General features: G+C 46.3%; 1 protein-coding gene and 1 pseudogene across 1 annotated transcript; one reads left to right on the forward strand and one right to left on the reverse strand.

The window, feature by feature from the left end:
* Positions 1–7361: 7361 nt before the first annotated feature.
* On the reverse strand, positions 7362–11042 carry LOC147980283 (uncharacterized; annotated as a pseudogene).
* A 3674-nt stretch (positions 11043–14716) lies between these two features.
* On the forward strand, positions 14717–17829 carry LOC125544680 (putative peroxygenase 4). The gene is made up of 6 exons (XM_048708428.2): positions 14717–14865; positions 14976–15089; positions 15580–15665; positions 15751–15845; positions 16966–17088; positions 17262–17829. The coding sequence occupies exons 1-6, from the start codon at positions 14784–14786 to the stop codon at positions 17410–17412; spliced, it is 651 nt and encodes a 216-aa protein (XP_048564385.2). The 5' UTR covers positions 14717–14783; the 3' UTR covers positions 17413–17829.
* The last annotated feature ends 1311 nt before the right edge of the window (positions 17830–19140 follow it).

Below are 19140 nucleotides of genomic sequence, written 5' to 3' on the forward strand. Positions count from 1 at the left end.
ACTTTTTTTTCACAAAAAAACTGGACGAAAAAAATCAGGCGAAAAAACCGAACCGGGAGCACGGTCTTTTTCCCTTTCCGAAAGAGGCACGCCCGTGCCTCTCGCGAAATCACAACCGTGCCTCTTGTGAAAGTAAAACCGTGACTCTTGTGGAAGGAAAAAAAACAGAAAACATGTTTTTTTTCCGTTTTCGAGAGGCACGACCGTGACTCTCGCGAAAGCACAACTGTGCCTCTCGCGGAAGCAAAACCGTGACTCTCGTGAAAGAAAAAAAAACAGAAAACGCGTATTTTTTTCGTTTTTCGAGAGGCACGGCCGTGACTTTCGCGTAAGCACAACCATGCCTCTCGCGGAAGCAAAACCGTGACTCTCACAAAAGAAAAAAAACAGAAAACGTGTTTTGTTTTTCACTTTCCGAGAGGCACGGCCGTGACTCTCGCAAAAGCACAACTGTGCCTCTCGCAGAAGAAAAACCGTGACTCTCGCAAAAAAAACGCATTTTTTTTCGTTTACGAAAGGCACGGCCGCGACTCTCGATAAAGCACAACCGTGCCTCTCGCGGAAGAAAAACCGTGACTTTTGCGAAAGGAAAAAAAAGAAAACGTGTTTTTTCGCGCAAATTTTTTTTTTCAATTTTTTTTATCGAAAAGCTAAGAAAGACCAGGGGAAAACCAAAATGTCGAAAAAACCCAGAAAAAAACCGTTTAAAAAGCCGAAAACGCGTGTGGAAAAATAAAAAAACAAAATCCGAAGAAAGCGTCCAGAGCGCGACATGTGGTGAATGGCTGAGAGCGCGCCAAGTGGCGCTGATCGTTGCGAGGCTCTCGAAGGAGCGCTCGTTAACTAGTTGCTCCCCCTTCTTATATAATATACAGGAGAGTTACAGAGTTTGGTATAAATACAATGAGACTGTAATAAGAAAACTATCTATTTGGTGGGAGTTTAACTTGCACGCCAAGGTTATCATGAGCCGTCGGACAGTAGGTCTCTAACACGCCCCCGCAGTCTTAGCCGGGAACAGGAGTGACCTGAAGACTGGACCGAAAGTCGCGGAAGAGAGCCGTACGTAAATCCTTGGTGAAGATGTCCGCAAATTGTAGAGCTGACGGAACATGAAGAACACGAACTGCTCCGAGGGCGACCTTCTCCCGGACAAAATGAATGTCTAACTCGATATGTTTCGTGCGACGATACTGTACCGGGTTAGCTGACAAGTATACCGTGCTTACGTTGTCGCAATAGACGATTGTAGCAGTCGAGATGGGCCTGTGAAGCTCCTGTAATAACTGACGAACCCAGCAGGACTCGGCAACGGCCGCAACAACAGCTCTGTACTCGGCCTCTGCGCTAGATCGAGAGACTGTCGTCTGCCGTCGGGCGGACCAGGAGACGAGATTATCTCCAAGATACATGCAAAATCCCGAAGTGGAGCGACGTGTATCCGGGCATCCAGCCCAATCAGCATCTGAGTAGGCGGTAAGAGAATGTGTAGAAGTGCGGTGTAAAGAAAGACCATGATCGAGGGTGCCATTAAGATAGCGAAGGATGCGTTTAATGAGAAAAAAGTGAGGTTCACGAGGGTCATGCATGTGAAGACAGACTTGCTGGACAGCGTAAGCAATGTCCGGGCGAGTGAGAGTAGCATATTGGAGTGCACCAGCGAGGCTACGATAGAGAGAAGGATCGGGGACCGGAGGACCGGTAGAGGAAGGAAGTTTGGCGTTAGTATCAATAGGGGTAGTAACCGAGTGACAGTCGCGCATACCAGCACGAGATAAGATGTCAAGGATATATTACCGTTGAGAGAGATGAAGACCAGAAGCCGAACGAGTAACTGAGATACCGAGAAAGTGATGAATGGGACCAAGGTCCTTCATGGCAAACTCACAAGCCATGGAATTGGTGATGGTAGTAAGGAAAGATAAGGAGGATGCAGTGAGAACAATATCATCGACATAGAGAAGAAGATAGGCCGTGGAAGGACCTTGACGGAAGATGAAAAGAGAAGCATCAGATTTGGATTCGGTGAACCCGATGGAACGAGCGAAGGATGCAAAGCATTGGAACCAGGCACGGGGCGCCTGTTTGAGCCCATATAAGGATTTGAGGAGACGACAAATGTGAGTGGGATGACGAGGATCAATGAAACCAGATGGTTGCTGGCTATAGACTACCTCATCAAGATGACCATGAAGGAAGGCATTTTTTACATCAAGTTGGTGGATAGGCCAAGATTGTGAGATGGCTAGAGAAAGAACAATACGAATAGTGGTCAGTTTGACGACAGGGCTAGATGTTTCATCGAAATCAACCCCCGGTTGTTGAGAGAAGCCACGAACAACCCAACGAGCTTTGTGACGTGAGAGAGAGCCATCGGCATTATATTTATGACGGAAGATCCACTTTCCACTCACAATATTTGCCCCAGATGGCGGAGGAACCAAGACCCATGTTTTATTGAGTGTAAGAGCATCAAACTCCTCCTGCATGGCTTGGCGCCAATTGGGGTCCCGAAGGGCTATAAGATAGTTATGAGGAAGAGGGGAAGAGGCTAGAGCTTAAAGGTTGAGGCGGTCAATGGGTGGTGGGAGGTGACTGGTAGTGGCGCGTGTGCGATGAAGAGGTGCAGGAGGTGGCGGCGGTGGAGCTGGGGGCGAAGATGTGGTAGGAGGGGTGGCTGGAGTGGCAGGGGCAGTAGCCGGCATGGCAGGAGGGGTAGCCGGCGTGGAGGGGGAGGGAGGGTCCAGCGTTGGAGAGTGGGGACTAGGGGGTGCATGCGTAGCGGGTGTAGGGGGTGCATGCATCTGAAGGAAATATGCCCTAGAGGCAATAATAAAGTTATTATTTATTTCCTTATATCATGATAAATGTTTATTATTCATGCTAGAATTGTATTATCCGGAAACATAATACTTGTGTGAATACATAGACAAACCAAACGTCACTAGTATGCCTCTACTTGACTAGCTCGTTAATCGAAGATGGTTATGTTTCCTAACCATAGACATGTGTTGTCATTTGATTAATGGGATCACATCATTAGGAGAATGATGTGATTGACATGACCCATTCCATTAGCTTAGCACCCGATCGTTTAGTATGTTGCTATTGCTTTCTTCATGACTTATACATGTTCCTATGACTATGAGATTATGCAACTCCCGTTTGCTGGAGGAACACTTTGTGTGCTACCAAACGTCACAACGTAACTGGGTGATTATAAAGGAGCTCTACGGGTGTCTCCAAAGGTACATGTTGGGTTGGCGTATTTCGAGATTAGGATTTGTCACTCCAATTGTCGGAGAGGTATCTCTGGGCCCTCTCGGTAATGCACATCACATAAGCCTTGCAAGCATTACAAATAATGAGTTAGTTGCAAGATGATGTATTACAAAACGAGTAAAGAGACTTGCCGGTAACGAGATTGAACTAGGTATTGAGATACCGACGATCGAATCTCGGGCAAGTAACATACCGATGACAAAGGGAACAACATATGTTGTTATGCGGTCTGACCGATAAAGATCTTCGTGGAATATGTGGGAGCCAATATGAGCATCCAGGTTCCGCTATTGGTTATTGACCGGAGACATGTCTCGGTCATGTCTACATTGTTCTCGCACCTCCCCTGCTCCTTTATATACGGGGGCAGGGGGCACCCCTAGACACACAAGTTGATCCACGAGATCATATTCTTAGCCGTGTGCGGTGCCCCCTTCGACCATAATCCTCGATAATATTGTAGGGGTGCTTAGGCGAAGCCCTGCGATGGTAGTACATCAAGATCATCACCACGCCGTCGTGCTGACGGAACTCTTCCCCGACACTTTGCTGGATCGGAGTCCGGGGATCGTCATCGAGCTGAACGTGTGCTAGAACTCGGAGGTGCCATAGTTTCGGTGCTTGATCGGTCGGGCTGTGAAGACGTACGACTACATCAACCGCGTTGTGCTAACGCTTTCGCTGTCGATCTACAAGGGTACGTAGATCACACTCTCCCCTCCCGTTGCTATGCATCACCATGATCTTGCGTGTGCGTAGGAATTTTTTTGAAATTACTACGTTCCCCAACAGCATCGTGGGTATAGGTGCATGCATATCAGATGTGGATGGAGAAGAGGTATGTATAATGGGTGGATCAAAAATTCCAGTGCAACGGGGTGGAGTAGGAGATGGTGATGGTTCATATGGAAAAGTGGACTCGTCGAAAACTACGTGGCGAGAAATAATGATACGACGAGTGGTGAGATCAAGACACCAATAACCTTTGTGTCGAGAGGGATACCCAAGGAAGACACATTTTGTGGAACGTGGAGAGTTTGTTAGCGGATGTAGAGGTGGCATTTGGATAACATAGGCAGCCAAAGACACATAGGCTGTTGTATGGTGGTGTAGTACCTAAGAGTAGAGTATATGGAGTGAGAAAATTGGTAGACGAAGTGGGACGAATATTGATGAGGAAGGTGGCAGTGTGAAGAGCTTCGACCCAAAAGGATGGTGGGAGAGAGGCTTGAATGAGAAGTGTGCGGATGACATTATTGGTGGTGCGAATTGCTCGTTCGGCTTTGCCATTTTGTTGAGAGGTATAGGGACAAGAAAATCGAAAGGTGATACCTTGGGAAGCACAGAAAGAGTCTAACTTGGTATTGTCGAATTCACGACCATTGTTGTAACGCCCTCAATGCGGCTATATCTCCCACGTGTCGAAGCACGACTTAGAGGCATAACCGCATTGAAAGCAATGTCGCAAGTGAGGTAATCTTCGCAAACAACCCATGTAATACATAAGGGAAAAGAGATACATAGTTGGCTTACAATCGCCACTTCACACAATTACATAAATAAAGCATTACATCCACCAGATACAATCAAGGTCCGACTACAGAACCGAAATAAAAGAAGAACCCCAAATGCGACAAAGGTCCCCGATCGACCCGACTGGGCTCCACTACTGATCAACTAGAACGAAACAACACGAAGGACAAGATCTTCATCGAGCTCCTCCTTGAGCTTGGTTGCGTCGTCTGCACGGACTCATCGGCACCTGCAAGCTGGTTTGGGAAGTATCTGTGAGCCACGGGGACTCAGCAATCTCGCACCCTCGCGATCAAGACTATTTAAGCTTATGGGAAAGGTAAAGGTAAGAGGTGGAGCTGCAGCAAGCGACTAGCATATATGGTGGCTAACATACGCAAAAGAGAGCGAGAAGAGAAGGCAAAGCACGATCGAGAAACTATGATCAAGAAGTGATCCTAGAACAACCTACGTCAAGCATAACTCCAACAACCGTGTTCACTTCCCGGACTCCGCCGGAAAGAGACCATCACAGTTACACACGCAGTTGATTCATTTTAATGAAGGTCAACTTCAGGTTTTCTACAACCGGACATTAACAAATTCCCATCTGCCCATAACCGCGGGCACGGCTTTCGAAAGTTCAAATCCCTGCAGGGGTGTCCCAACTTAGCCCATCACAAGCTCTCACGGTCAACGAAGGAATAGACCTCCTCCCGAGTCATTCCGATCAGACTCGGTATCCCGGTACAACAAGACACTTCGACAAGTTAAAACAAATCCAGCAACACCGCCCGAATGTGCCGACAAATCCCGATAGGAGCTGCACATATCTCTTTCTCAGGGCACACTCAGATTGTCTTAGGTACGGGTAGGCCAGCCCAGAGTTGCCCCTGGTGGCCACCGGCAGCTGACAGGTGGACCAACACTCAGTGGAGCACTGGCCCGGGGGTTTAAAATAATGATGACCCTTGGGCGTGCGACCCCCAAGGGAAAAGAAAAGGCTAGGCGACGAATGGTAAAACCAATGTTGGGCATTGCTGGAAAAGCTTTAATCAAGGCGAACTATTAAGGGGTTCCCATTATAACCCAACCGCGTAAGGAACGCAAAAATCCGGGAACATAACACCGATATGACGGAAACTAGGGTGGCAAGAGTGGAACAAACACCAGGCATAAGGCCGAGCCTTCCACCCTTTACCAAGTATATAGATGCATTAATTAAATAAGACATATAGTGATATCCCAACAAGTAAACATGTTCCAACCAGAAACAACATCTCCATGTGCTAACAAGGAACAAAACTTCAATCTTCACCTGCAACTAACAATGCTATAAGAGGGGCTGAGCAAAGCGGTAACATAGCCAATCAATGGTTTGCTAGGACAAGGTGGGTTAGAGGCTTGGTTCAACAATATGGGAGGCATGATAAGCAAGTGGTAGGTATCGCAGTATAGGCATAGCAAAAGAGCGAGCAACTAAGCAAGCAAAGATAGAAGTGATTTCGAGGGTATGATCATCTTGCCTGAGATCCCGCAAGGAAGAAGAACGAGTCCATGAAGAAGACAAACGGACGTAGTCGAACGGTTCCTCACAAACGCGACGTTATCGGAACCAACCCGAAGAAGCAACACCGGAAAAGAGCAAACAACCTAGTAAACAACCACCACATAGACATGGCATGATGCGCAAACAAGAATGATGCATGTCCGGTTTAAAGAGGGCATGGCATGGCAAAGTGCAACAACCAAAACTACAAATTAAGTGGAGCTCAATATGCAACGAGTTGCATATTGACGGAGCACCACATCAATTATTTAGTTCGATCTCATTTATGTACCCAACAATATTAAATGTTGTTAAACATGGCAAGAGGATGAAGCAAAAGAAAACTACCCATCTAGTCAAGTTTAAATGAGGCCGGAAGCAACGAACAATATTTCCGGAAACTCCTCATGAGCATGCTTTGGTTATGGTACTGTTCTGCCCTAAACACAATTTTAGAGTTGTTTAACATGCAAATAAAGGTCACCATGTTAAACTAGGCATTTTTCCACCCCAATTACATATAAAGTTTATTTAATTCGGAGTTACGGTTATTTAGTTATGAAATAAATCATTTTAACATGGCATAGGAGCAAAATAATGCAAACATCATTTTAAACATTTTAACATGGCAAGAAAGTGGCATATTATTAATCTACACATAATTTTAAGCAAGTTTCATATATAAATTATTTTAAACCGATGCACGGTTGAGGAGTTATTAAATGCATGAAGTAAGAGGGTTTTTCTGCAATTCTGTCAACTCTGGATAAATAGACAAATTCGCAGAACAGGAAAAAAAAACTATACTGGGCTGAATCTAAGGAGAGTCCTAGTAAGGCAATAGGCGCAACATAACTATCAAACGCACAAGCACATAATAGCGGAGGGGCTGGGCTATGCTCACATCGGGCCATGGGACAAAAGTGGAGAAGCAGTTGGGCCGGTTGTGGTGATGAGAAGATGTTGATGGACCTCGGTGCTCTCGTGGCCCAGGCGTGGGGACGATACAGGGGCGTGGTCAACGGGCGTAGTGTTTGTGGTCGTCTCGCTCGACCACGGCGAAGCAGAGGACGCAGAGGCGCGATGCAGGGGCAGGGGGCGAGCGCTCCATCAACGGGCGGCGCGCCGGTGGCGGGAAATAACGAGGATGGTCGGAGACATAGATCTGGGCGTCGAAGAACCCATCTCTGGCGGGGCTGGCTAGAGACCAGGAGGAAGGGAACCCGCGGCAGTGTGCGCATGATGCAGAGGAGGCCTTAGTTGCCTCGCAGCGTACTCCGGAGGAACGACGACTCGCGGAACGGCAGTGTTCTCCGGCGAAGTGTCGAGGCAGGGGCGAGGTCGAGCTCGGGGAGGCGCGATTCAGAGGAGGTTGACATGGCGCCCGTGCTGTTATTCGAAGCAGGTAACGAGCGGCGCTGGCGGGACTCATCTCCGGCGAGGAACGGGCAGCGGAGGGCGGGAACGGGACCGCGACTTGGGGCGAGTTAGAGGCAGCAGGTCCGGCAACGATGAGGATGGCCGAGACCCGACAGATCCGAGGCCAGGACGACGACGTCGGATGGAGACGAGGCCGGCAACTGTTGAAGCTCCGAACGATCATGGCTCCTGTGCGAAGAACACATGGTTGAGAGAGAGGTCAGAGAGAGATGGAGAGAAGAATAGGAGGAGGGACAAGAGAAGAGATGGGTGCGAAGCTCATCTGTTGGTCAAACGGCGACGGTGCAGGACAGCGTCGGGCATGGGAGGCAGCGCAGGGGAGGCTCGGACGCAGAGGTGGCTGGGGATCGAGCCTCCTGCTCGATCTGTAGACGGGCACGACGACGAATCGAAAGGAGGAGGTGGAGGCTTTTGGTTGGTGTGGCAGTGAACACGAGGAGGGGAAGGGGACGGCGCTGGTTGGGCAGGTGGATCGGGGAGATCCCGATGAGGATTTGGGAGATAAGTGTGGCGGCGGCGGCAGGGACAAGCCCCTAGTTTTTAGGGTTGGATCCGTATATATATAGCAGGTGGAAACAGTTAGGGGCTATCGGACCCCTACGATCGTAATCGGACGGTCACGAATACAATAGCTAGGGAGTCCAAATAAGAAAACGGTGACGTCTTGTAGACGTTTGGAGATGACCCGGACACAACGGTGTCGACTGCCCGGGTCGGGTCCGGGACAACTTTCGGACGCGCGCGAGGGGGGGCTGCGGGCTGACGAGAGAAGTTAGGTTGGGCCTGGCGGTAGGTAGTGAGCTGTGAAGGCGGTCTCGAGCTGAGAGAAGAGAAGAGAGGGGAAGGCCCGGCGACTGTTTTCATAGACCGAAAACGTCCTACGTTAGACCGGCTATATTGCCGCTATAGTTTAACGGTTGGGCTATTAAACGAGCTCCGAATGCGATGAAACTTGGCAGGCGACCTACTAACAACATAACAACACCGCACGCCAACTTTCATCCCATTTCGAGAACATTTTCTGGCCACTTATAAAATACTATTTCGGACATATGCCGCGGGCACGTGCAAGTGTGGTTGGACTCAGAACGGACAACGGAAGGGATGGGGAGACCCGGACGGATGCAAGTTTTGAAAACATGATGATGCAATGCACATGATGACATGACAAGATGCAACACGCAAGCGAATGACATGGCAACGACGGCAAATAACTGGACGACAACTGGCACATCAGTCTCGGGGCGTTACAATTGTCACTTTGGATGGCAACAATGGGTAGGTCAAACTGGGTGCGGGCATAGGCATGAAAAGTAAGAAATGTGGCATAGACATTGGATTTTTTTCAAAGAGAAAACGTCCAAAAGTAATGAGTACAATCATCAACTATCACAAGATAATATAGATAACCAGAAGTGCTGGGTACAGGAGATGTCCAAAGATCACAATGTAGTAAAGCAAAGGGTTTAACAGTATATGAAGTCGAAGGATAAAAGGGCAATCGAACATGACGTCCAAGTTGACAAGCATGACATATAGATGGTGTAACTCTAGAAGATGGAACATTCTGATGGTGGCGGAGACGCTTCATGGTGTGATAACCGGGATGACCCAAACGACGATGCCATATGTCGAGGGAGACGGTGATGATGTGGGCTTCGGGTGGTGATGGTGGACATACGGAGTAGAGTGGTCCGGAGCTATTGCATCGAAGAATCTCGATCCGAGTAGGAAGTGCCTTCACAGAAAAACCCCAAGGGTCAAACTCAATAGAAACATAATTATCAGTTGTGAGTTGACGAACAGAGATAAGATTCTTGATTATGTGAGGAACAACGAGGACATGATTTAAATAGAGAGGTTGAGACAGAGAGGGTAGAGTGTGGGAACCAATATGAGAGATAGGTAAGGAAGCACCGTTACCGACGGTGATTGTGTGAGCATTAGAAGGGGTGTAAGTGGAGAGTATACCAGGGTTAGATGCCATGTGGGAGGATGCACCGGAGTCCATGTACCACTCTTGGTTGCCGGGGAGTTGCATGTTGTTGAGCGCGGTGATGAGAGCCGGGTCGACCTGCTGCTGATTAAAGTTGTTGTAGGGTGTTGCATGGTTGCTCATGCTGTAGCCGGAAGGTGCTGCCGCGTGGCCGTGACCGTAGGCCGCATAGGCTTGGGGCGAGGGCATGGTGGGTCGAGGACCGAGGACCCCCGGAGCTGAGGGGAGCCAGGGGCGAGGCGACCAAGCTGGAGGAGATGCTTGGAGGTGTTGATGAGATGATGACGACTGCTGTTGAAGATGAAGGCGAGTAGGTTGGCCGGTCCAAGGGTTGTACATCCAGGGAGTGTCACGGCGGCCTCGGCCGCCCCGGCCGCGGCCACGACTGCTGGTGTTGCTTCCCCCACGTCCAACAGAGAAGGATGGGGAGCCGCAACGATCATTGGAGAAGTTGCGTCCATCACTGGGAGGTGGAGCGCGTTCGCCACTGGCGTTGGGAAGGATGCTGTTGCCACTGGCCCACAAGGCGGTAGCGGCAGAATTCTTGGCGTCGGTTTTCTTCTGGGCTTCTTCAAGAATGAGGGCAGAGCGAGTTTGAAGGAAGGACAGGAACGACACTTGGAACGGCAGGAACGAGCGTAGATGGGAATACTACTCGTTGAGTCCACGGAGCAAGGTGAGGACGAGAGTGTCGTTGGTGACCGGCTGACCAACATCATCGAGAGCATCGGAGAGAGACTTGAGCTTTGCACAATAGTCGGAGATCGTCATGTCCCCTTGAGCAGTATTGTGGAATTCAGCATCGAGAGCTAGGGCACGGCTCTTCTTGTTGTCGCGGAAGAGGTTGGCTATGGCATCCCAAATCTGCTTTGCCGTGGAGCCGGGCTTCATGATGGTGCCGAAGAGCTCGAGAGAGATCGAGCCATATATCCAAGAGAGGACAGTGAAGTCATCGCGGCCCCAATCAGAATTGGAGGAGGTGTCCGATGGGTTGTTCTCGGAGAGAACGTGCGCCGAGAGGCCGTAGCGGCCGAGAGCAACGAGAAAGAGCTCGCGCCACTTGGCATAGTTGGAGTCCTGAAGATCGAGGGTGATGGGGACGAACGTCTTGACGGAGGCAGCATATGTAGAGGCAGCAGGGGGATGGACGGCCTTTCCTCGTTCATCGGCTTGGCGCTGGAGTTCTTCCTCGCGAGCCTGAAGGAGGGACTCACGGTTCTTGAGTTCTTCTTCAAGTTTCTTGAGCTCATCAGCGGACGCCATGGCGAGGTGGGAGGGGTTGGGGTGTTGGAGCGATGCAGCGGCAGGGTATGGTGGAGGGAGAGGACGACGGTTACTGTTGCTAGGGCAAGGTAGATGCGGCGGCTGGGGTCTAGAGGAGGAGGATCGGAGTGCTCGATACCATGTAAGATTGATAAAACTGGGCGGCTTGATGCCTGCCTCGGTTCAGCCCCTTCTTATATAATATACAGGAGAGTTACAGAGTTTGGTATAAATACAATGAGACTGTAATAAGGAAACTATCTATTTGGTGGGAGTTTAACTTGCACGCCAAGGTTATCATGAGCCGTCGGACAGTAGGTCTCTAACATTAAGGTTTGTTTTGGACTTTTTCTTGAAAGTAACTTACATAATAACATAACGTATTTCAAGACAAATTTGCTTATGTGAATTTCAGGCCGATACACATACAAATGGGGTACCACGTTAAATGACAAACTGCATCTGGACCGCTCGGTCTAAACGATTGCAAGCGGTTTGACTGTTGCATTGAAGATGCCGTAAGGCATTCAAAAAAACCTTTTTAAGAAAGACGCCCAAAAGTTATCTTAATCTAATAATTATAAAAAAAATGACCAGTACAATGAAAAGGCGATTATACTAGTCTCCTTACTCCAATTGAATGCAGCCCCAGGAGATTGAAAATTGTACAAAGGCAACAATAAATAAAAGAAACACTTACAAACCTCCTCGTCATATCAGATTTTAAAAACTGCAATAGGCACTTGCTGCTTAAAATTACGCTGGAGTACCCGCCTCCCGAGGAGCTTCACGGACGAGAGTGCCCTTCACGCTGTCCGTTTGCCGGCGATGTGCCGCAGGGGCCTTTCGGGGAATCTCCATGCCGTCTGATCTGCCTGAACGACGCACACCCGGTCGACCCGCCTCGGGGGTCCATGATGGGTGGACCGTGGGCGTGTCCGGGGCCACCGTCATGGGGCGGTTTCGGTCGCACCCACGACAACCCTCCCGTGTGTTGCCTCGCCCGCGGGTGGGGTGGGGGGGGGGTGTGGCCAGGCCACCTATCAGCGTCTTCGAACCTCGCCAGGCTGGTTCGGTCGCGACAGGATGGACGTGTGATACGTCTTCAATGTATGTATATATTTGTTTATGTGCATGCTATAGTTAAATAAATTTTGCATAATTTTGGCACAAACTTATATCTTTTTATTTGGACTAACCTATTAATCCAATGCTAGAGGCCAGTTTCTGGCTTTTTAGGTCAAAATTTTATGGAGCCAAAAAATCAAAAAAAATCATAAAATCTTTTAAGTCAAAAGACTCCCGTGGCCAAAAGGTGAAGGTGAGGGGCCCACTAGTTAGGCATGCAGCAGGGCCAAGCGCCCCCTGGGGGAGCGTGATGAGGGGGCATGGGGCCCGTGTAAGTCGTTTTGGGCTCTACTTTTACTTCAAGAAAGGTCCTAAAATATTGTTTAAAAATTAGTCCGATGAGAGTTATGGATCTCCGGATATTTTAGAAACAGTGATCTGCCACAGAAAAGTACGAGAGAGAGAGAGAGAGAGAGAGAGAGAGAGAGAGAGAGAGAGAGAGAGAGAGAGAGAGCAGATCCAATCTTAGAGGGGCTCTCGCCCTTCGACAGCCATGGAGGCTAAGGGCCAAAGGGGGAAACCTCTACCCATCTAGGGAAGATGACAACAAGAAGAAGAAGAAGGAGGAGGGGGGGGGGGGGGGCTCTCACCCCCTCTCTTTCGGTGGTGCCGCCATGTCGCCGGGGGAATCGTCATCACCGCCATCATCTCCATCAACTCCACCGTCTTCATCAACATCTTCTATTTGTTTGAGTAGATCCCTTTTGTACAATGGTTATTTGGTAATCGTGGTTGGCTTGAGTTGCATGTTTTATTTTGTTGTTGCCCTTTGATGCCCATCATATGAGTGCTCAGTATGTGGATCACATCTTAAGGTTAGTTGTATGTTGAGAAAATTATGCATAGGCCGGTCGAAGTGATAGATATTACCTTGGCTGAGTGTAGGGATTGATACATATGAGATGATGGGGACCAAATTATCTTAATGCTATGGTTGAGTATTCCCTTCATAATTCTATCCAATGCAAATGCAATGGTTGGGGTGCGGAAATGTGTGGCCAATAGTTGGCACAGTTCCGACTAACCATCCGTTCATTTTGTGTAGTGCGACTAAAGTTGATCTACATATGGAAAACATGGTCAACTTATTTGAAATCAAATGCAAGCAAGGTGCTTAGAATCGTGATTTTGCATTGGATCAGAGTTCCGATGGTAGGAGCGCAAATCGTAGAATCTTAACAATCAGAATCACAAAAATGTATATTCTACAAACCAAAATTGTAGAATCCGAGTGGTTAGTTTGGATCGTTAAGTCGTAGAATCGTACAAGAGAATCGCAATTCTGATAATCTTGAATGCAATCAAACTTAGTTATGCACAAGTAATTATCAATTGATATTGGTTCACCTTAAAATCTGATAAGTAGTGCGGTGAAGAAGTCATCTGTGCGTACTTCATTTCGATTAGTTATTTTGTGCAATGCAACTAAAAGATAATACACTCTTGATATAAAAATATATTAACATCATAGATTAGTTATATAGTAATGTTTAAGTATTTGATATATTTTGTTGAGAAGATCATACCCGACTTAGGCAGTGGTGTGATCAGGACAGACAACACTCTCGGAGTTTATCCAGATCATGTTCAACATTTTTTGAGTAGTGTCCACCGCGCGCCTAAACATCTATCTCTCTCAAAACAAAAACCAGACATTTAGTTTTCCTTTCTTTCAGAATTAGACATTTAGTCCAGAACCGGAGTATCATGATGTGAGATGTCCGCCGCGCGCCTAAAAATACCATGTTCTTGGACACATGTGGAATTGCGACAAATTTATGTGGGATGCGTGGGCTATCCAACAAAACCCACGTCCAATTCACATCAATCCACATCTCCGCTAGGGAAAAAACACTACCACGTCGCCCACACGCGGCCACGCCATGCAGCGACCATCATGGCGACTGGGCGAGGCAATCGGCAGCCGGAGCGCCGCCGGTAGCTCCGCCTCCACGCATCTTCCCACTACGCCGCGGCGGAGAAGGCGTCGCTCCCTCGGAATCCTGCGCGCTCTCGCACCGATGGAAGAGAGAGTTCCGCCCGTGCCGCCGCTAGCTGCGCCCCCAGGACGAAACACCACGATGGGCTTTAGCAATAGCGATAGCTCATGGTCAAAATGGTTCTTGCGACTTAACATGCAGTCGATTCAGATTGCAATTGAGTTTATCAGCACGGCCAATTATAGCATTAACAGTATTCCCGATTTTGGTAAAAGCAGATCACATACCGTAGATTCCGAGTGTGCAATATGGAGCCACTCATGACTCCTGGAAACCAATCTGTAACCTTTAGACAGTCATGACCATTCACACCAAGAATGCGTGCAATTTACAGAAGTTTTGTTTACACCCTCGATTTCTCGAACCGGCCCGAGGCCCACATTCCAAGGTGCACTACAAGTTGGTAGTCTGCGTCTGCATTCCAGCGTCAGACGCTCATGACCATTCACGTTGTAGTGCTCGACAAGCTCCGTTTCGTTTTCTTCCGGGGGTGTCTTGGCGCTGGTGTGTTCCACGCTCCGCAAGTTGGCAGGCAGCTCTTCCCGGATCTATTTAAGCAGGGCCATGCGATGCATCTCAGAGCCGTACACTCACGAGCATCGTTGAGGCAACGATGGCCGGTCATCGACAATCGTTGGCAGCGGCTTCTCTGAAGCTCCCAGCTCTTCTGCTTCTGTGGATCTTTAGCTTGAACTGTAAGTCCCCGATGCACCTGCGGGCTGCAGCTAACGAGATTTGTTCCGTACCGAGTTACCATGAGAACTTCCAGGAGTTGATGCATGCTGTTACTGTTTATCTTTGTAAGGGGGGCATGCCGTCGCGCACTTTGATCCTGCAAACATGACGGAACTGCAGAAACATGTCTCCTTTTTCGACCGCAACAAGGATGGCTTCATCACTCCTGTGGAAACCATCCAAGGTGACTGTGCTTATCCAACAAATTAGGCAAGATCGTTATTTTTTCCCCTTTTGTGAGGAAATTAGGCAAGCTTATTACTTCAGTAGATGTCATGCATATGCACTGTTTTTTCAAATGATGCATCTGAAGCTTCTAACTTTAGATTGAGGTACATGTGAAGAATAATACACCTTTTATTATACTAGTATTGATTTGCTATGTGTGCTTACAACTTCTTTGTACTAACTGTATTACATTTCTTTTAATTAAGTGAAACATTTCCCTTTTTTTCTTTTGCCACAATATCAGTCAATATGTTAGGTAACTTTGCCAATGTTCAAAAGTGATTAATTGATCTCAAGCAAAATGCCAAAATTACATGCAAGACCATTTTCTGATAGCTTTCGGAGTAGCAACAAATGATAAAGCTTGTCTACAATTTCACATGGAATCCTACGTATAATAATTTATTTTTTATTTGTATATATTAAACATATCTTTGAGGTTGCAGGGTTTGTTGCAATCGGTTGCGAGTATGCATTTGCTACTGCTGCCTCAGCCTCCATCCATGGTGCCCTTGCTCCTCAAACAACCCCGGTAGCCCATCTGTCTTACACATACAGAAACATGTGGGCCTGCAGATAACTAATTCGGATGTGTTATGATGTCTTATTCAATTCAGGCTGGTACACCACTGCCTCACTTGACAATATACGTGGAGAATATCCACAAAGCTATGCATGGAAGTGATTCGGGTGTATACGATCCTAAAGGAAGGTAGTTAAAATCACTTGCTTTACCTAAGTGCATGTCCGGTTTCATATCTAGTAAAATCAGCCCACGCATGCTGAAAATTGAAGGGAAAACAGTGGTGGCAGCTCGAATTTCTTTGGTTTTTGCTAATATGTATGGAGTTTAACTATAGTCAAATTCTATAAAAGTTCATCATCTCATAAACCATATGAAATTACATATATTTGCAATATTTATGACCATCTGTCAACCCAAAAATAAGGAGATGGACCGCTCGCATTGTTCCTCACGGGAGGCTAAGCGGAACCCTAGCTGCTGCCACCCCGACCCCTCCCTTTTCCTCACAGCATCGACCTCCTCATTTTATGGGGTGTAAATTATTTTATTTGGAACAACACATTTTTTTTAGAAAATAACAATGGTCAAATTGATGCTTTAGAGACCACATGCATCAATGCCTGAAGCTACTTATATTACAAATCAAAGGAATTATACCTCTATATAGCCATGGACTCTTTTAGAAACATATATAGACATGCATAAGTAACGGAAATTGCCTTTGGTGACCGAGCTCACTGGAGGCCTCCAGATTCAAAATTCAAATTTCATCAAAATTCATATTTTTACATTTCAAAAAATTCTAAGAAAAAGTACAGATATACATGAAGGCATAACACACATGTGTGTAAATTTTCAGGGCAAAACCCATTGAAATGAGGGCTGTGCAAAACACATGATACTATTCATCCTCCCAGACCATGAATTTGTCTTTTTTGTACAGGTCGCATTTCAACGTATTTCATCATGAAATTTTACACACATGTGGGTTACATCCTTACATACATGCATATTTTTTCAGAATTTTTTGAAACATAAAAGTTTGAATTTGACTTTTTGAAAAATAAAGGCCTCCATGGAGCTCGGCCTCCAAAACGCCATTCTCAGTAAGTAACACCTACTGTAGTTTCTTACTTAGATATACATGAGTTGGTTTCGTCAACAAAAAATATGAGTTGGCTTTTGTCATTTGGTTTTATGATATACTTCCCTTTTTATTATGTTACTCTAGTGATGAAATGCTAAAGTTTTTGTGTGTGTTTTGAAAATTTCAAGTTCATACATGTTCTAACATCACAAGCTGCAGGTTTCTTCCCCAAAAGTTTGAGGAATTATTCAAAACATATGCAATACTCCGGCCAGATGCGTTGACACTTGCAGAGATGCATGCGATGCTCTTTGCTAAACGAGATCTAGACCCGATATCATGGTAAGTTTTTAGTCTACCAATTGTTTGTGAAAATTGCATTCTCGAAGTCGAATATCACATATAAATTTGATTATAGTTTCCTTCGGAATAACTAGGAATTCAGTAAAGGGTACAATGATCGCTTAAGACTCTTTGAAGTTGCCTGAGTCTGCATTTTCTCTTATATTCTGTAGGGCGCCACCCGAGATAGAGTGGGGGCTATTATTCACGCTTGCAAGCGATTGGCTTGGATTTCTTCACAAGAACAGTGTTAGAGGTATATACGATGGAAGCGTGTTTACCAAGTTGGAGAAGAAATGGCACCCTTCTCAAAGTGATATATGATGAACTTGATGTAATGTGGGACCCACATACAAGCGAGGGAGAAGGCCCAATTCGTCCACACTAGGAGTCCATGTCACTGCAGGCAACCACCCAATTTGAAATACATATTGTATCTCTAGTTACCATAGTTAATACCCCCCCCCCTCCGTCTCAATATAAGTGTCTCAACTCTAATACTACTTTATACTAAAGTTAGTACAAAGTTGAGACATTTATTTTGGGATGGAGGAAGTATTAGTTTAGAGTAAGAGTTTGGATATGGAAAGGTTCGTCCCGAAGAAGGTTTTCCTACTATCTCCAAATTCAACTAGAGTTTTTTCTTTTCCTCCAAGTTGTAATTTGCTTTATAAGCCCCCCAGAGTCAATCAATATGACCAGGCAAGTTGAATACATTTTCCTACCGTGTGTTCTCTCTAATGTGCCCCTTGTTATTATTACGCCCTAGGCGCCTATCCAGCCTCATCCACCAGTTCACCACAACTACTGTTTGAAATATTCCTTACATGTGATATTGTGATGATAATATTTCTCTATGTATTTACGAGTTATTTTTATTGCCTTTGAACATCATCACTAAGATCCTTGAAGAAATTTTAATTTCTCATATAAATTAGACAATGATAATATTTCTCTACGTATTGACGAGTTATTTGTATTGTCTTTGAACATCATCACTAACATTCTTGAAGCAATTTTAGTTTCTCATATAAATTAGACAATAATTTATTTTAGAATAATTTCAAAGGAATTCATTAAATGGGTGCAATAATCATATAAGGAGCTTTGAAGTTGTCCGAGTCTGCATTTTCTCTTATATTTGTAGGGCGCCACCGGGGTAGAGTGGGGGCTAATATTCACGCTGGCAAGTGATAGGCTTGAATTTCTACACAAGGACAATTTTATAAGGTATACATGATGGAAGGTCATTTACCAAGCAGGAGAAGAAGAGGAACCCTTCTTGATGTGATATGTGATGAACTTGATGTAATGTGGGAGAGGGGGGGGGACATGCCAGTGATGGAATAGGCGCAATCCGACCACACTAGGAATTTAGGTCGCTCTAGGTAACCAACCAATTTGAGATGTGTACTATATCTCTAGTTATCCTAGACAATATTAGTTTGGAGCAAGAGTTTAGATATGGAAAGATTCATCTCGAAGAATGTTTTCCTGCTATCTCCAAATTATGTTAGAGTTGTTTTTAAGTCAATGTTGTAATTGGCTTTATAAGCCCTCCTTGTTGATCTATACAATCATGCAAGTTGAGTTTATCTCGCCACCTCATCGTCTCTCTCCTCTATCCCTTGTTGCTATCGTGATACACACAACTATCCAAGATGTGTTGTAAACAAAAGCCACACCCGCGTGTTGACTACGACGACTACTACTACAGCTCCAACCCAACACCCTAGTAACCAAACTAGTGACCGTTTTGGAACTAGTCTTGGTGATCTCACTGTGACTAGGACCATGTTCTATGATTTGAGGTCTTCGTTAATAAATATTCAACATATCTATAATTTTTGTTATGTTCTTGCTATATTCGGGTCATTTGTATATAATTGTTGTTTTTGTTTTTGTGCATCGGAAAATTATATATTCCAGGACCAAAAAGTAAACATATGCTACCTAAAAGAAGCACCGTGAGATTAGTTGGGCCAAAATAGACTAGGGAATGTGAGCCAGGGGCCCACATGGCCCACCCAGCGATGAAGGGTCTGGTCATGC

The sequence above is a fragment of the Triticum urartu genome, chromosome 3A (genome assembly GCF_056163025.1).
Source record: "Triticum urartu cultivar PI428250 chromosome 3A, HENAU_Tu73, whole genome shotgun sequence".
Classification (NCBI taxonomy): domain Eukaryota; kingdom Viridiplantae; phylum Streptophyta; class Magnoliopsida; order Poales; family Poaceae; genus Triticum; species Triticum urartu.

Excerpts from the sequence above, each read along its gene's own strand:
- LOC125544680 (XM_048708428.2), top strand. The coding sequence starts at position 14,784 with ATGGCCGGTCATCGACAATCGTTGGCAGCGGCTTCTCTGAAGCTCCCA. Across the intron at positions 14,866-14,975 it reads GTGGATCTTTAGCTTGAACT|GGGGGCATGCCGTCGCGCAC; the intron begins GTAAGTCCCCGA and ends TATCTTTGTAAG. Across the intron at positions 15,846-16,965 it reads GTATACGATCCTAAAGGAAG|GTTTCTTCCCCAAAAGTTTG; the intron begins GTAGTTAAAATC and ends CACAAGCTGCAG.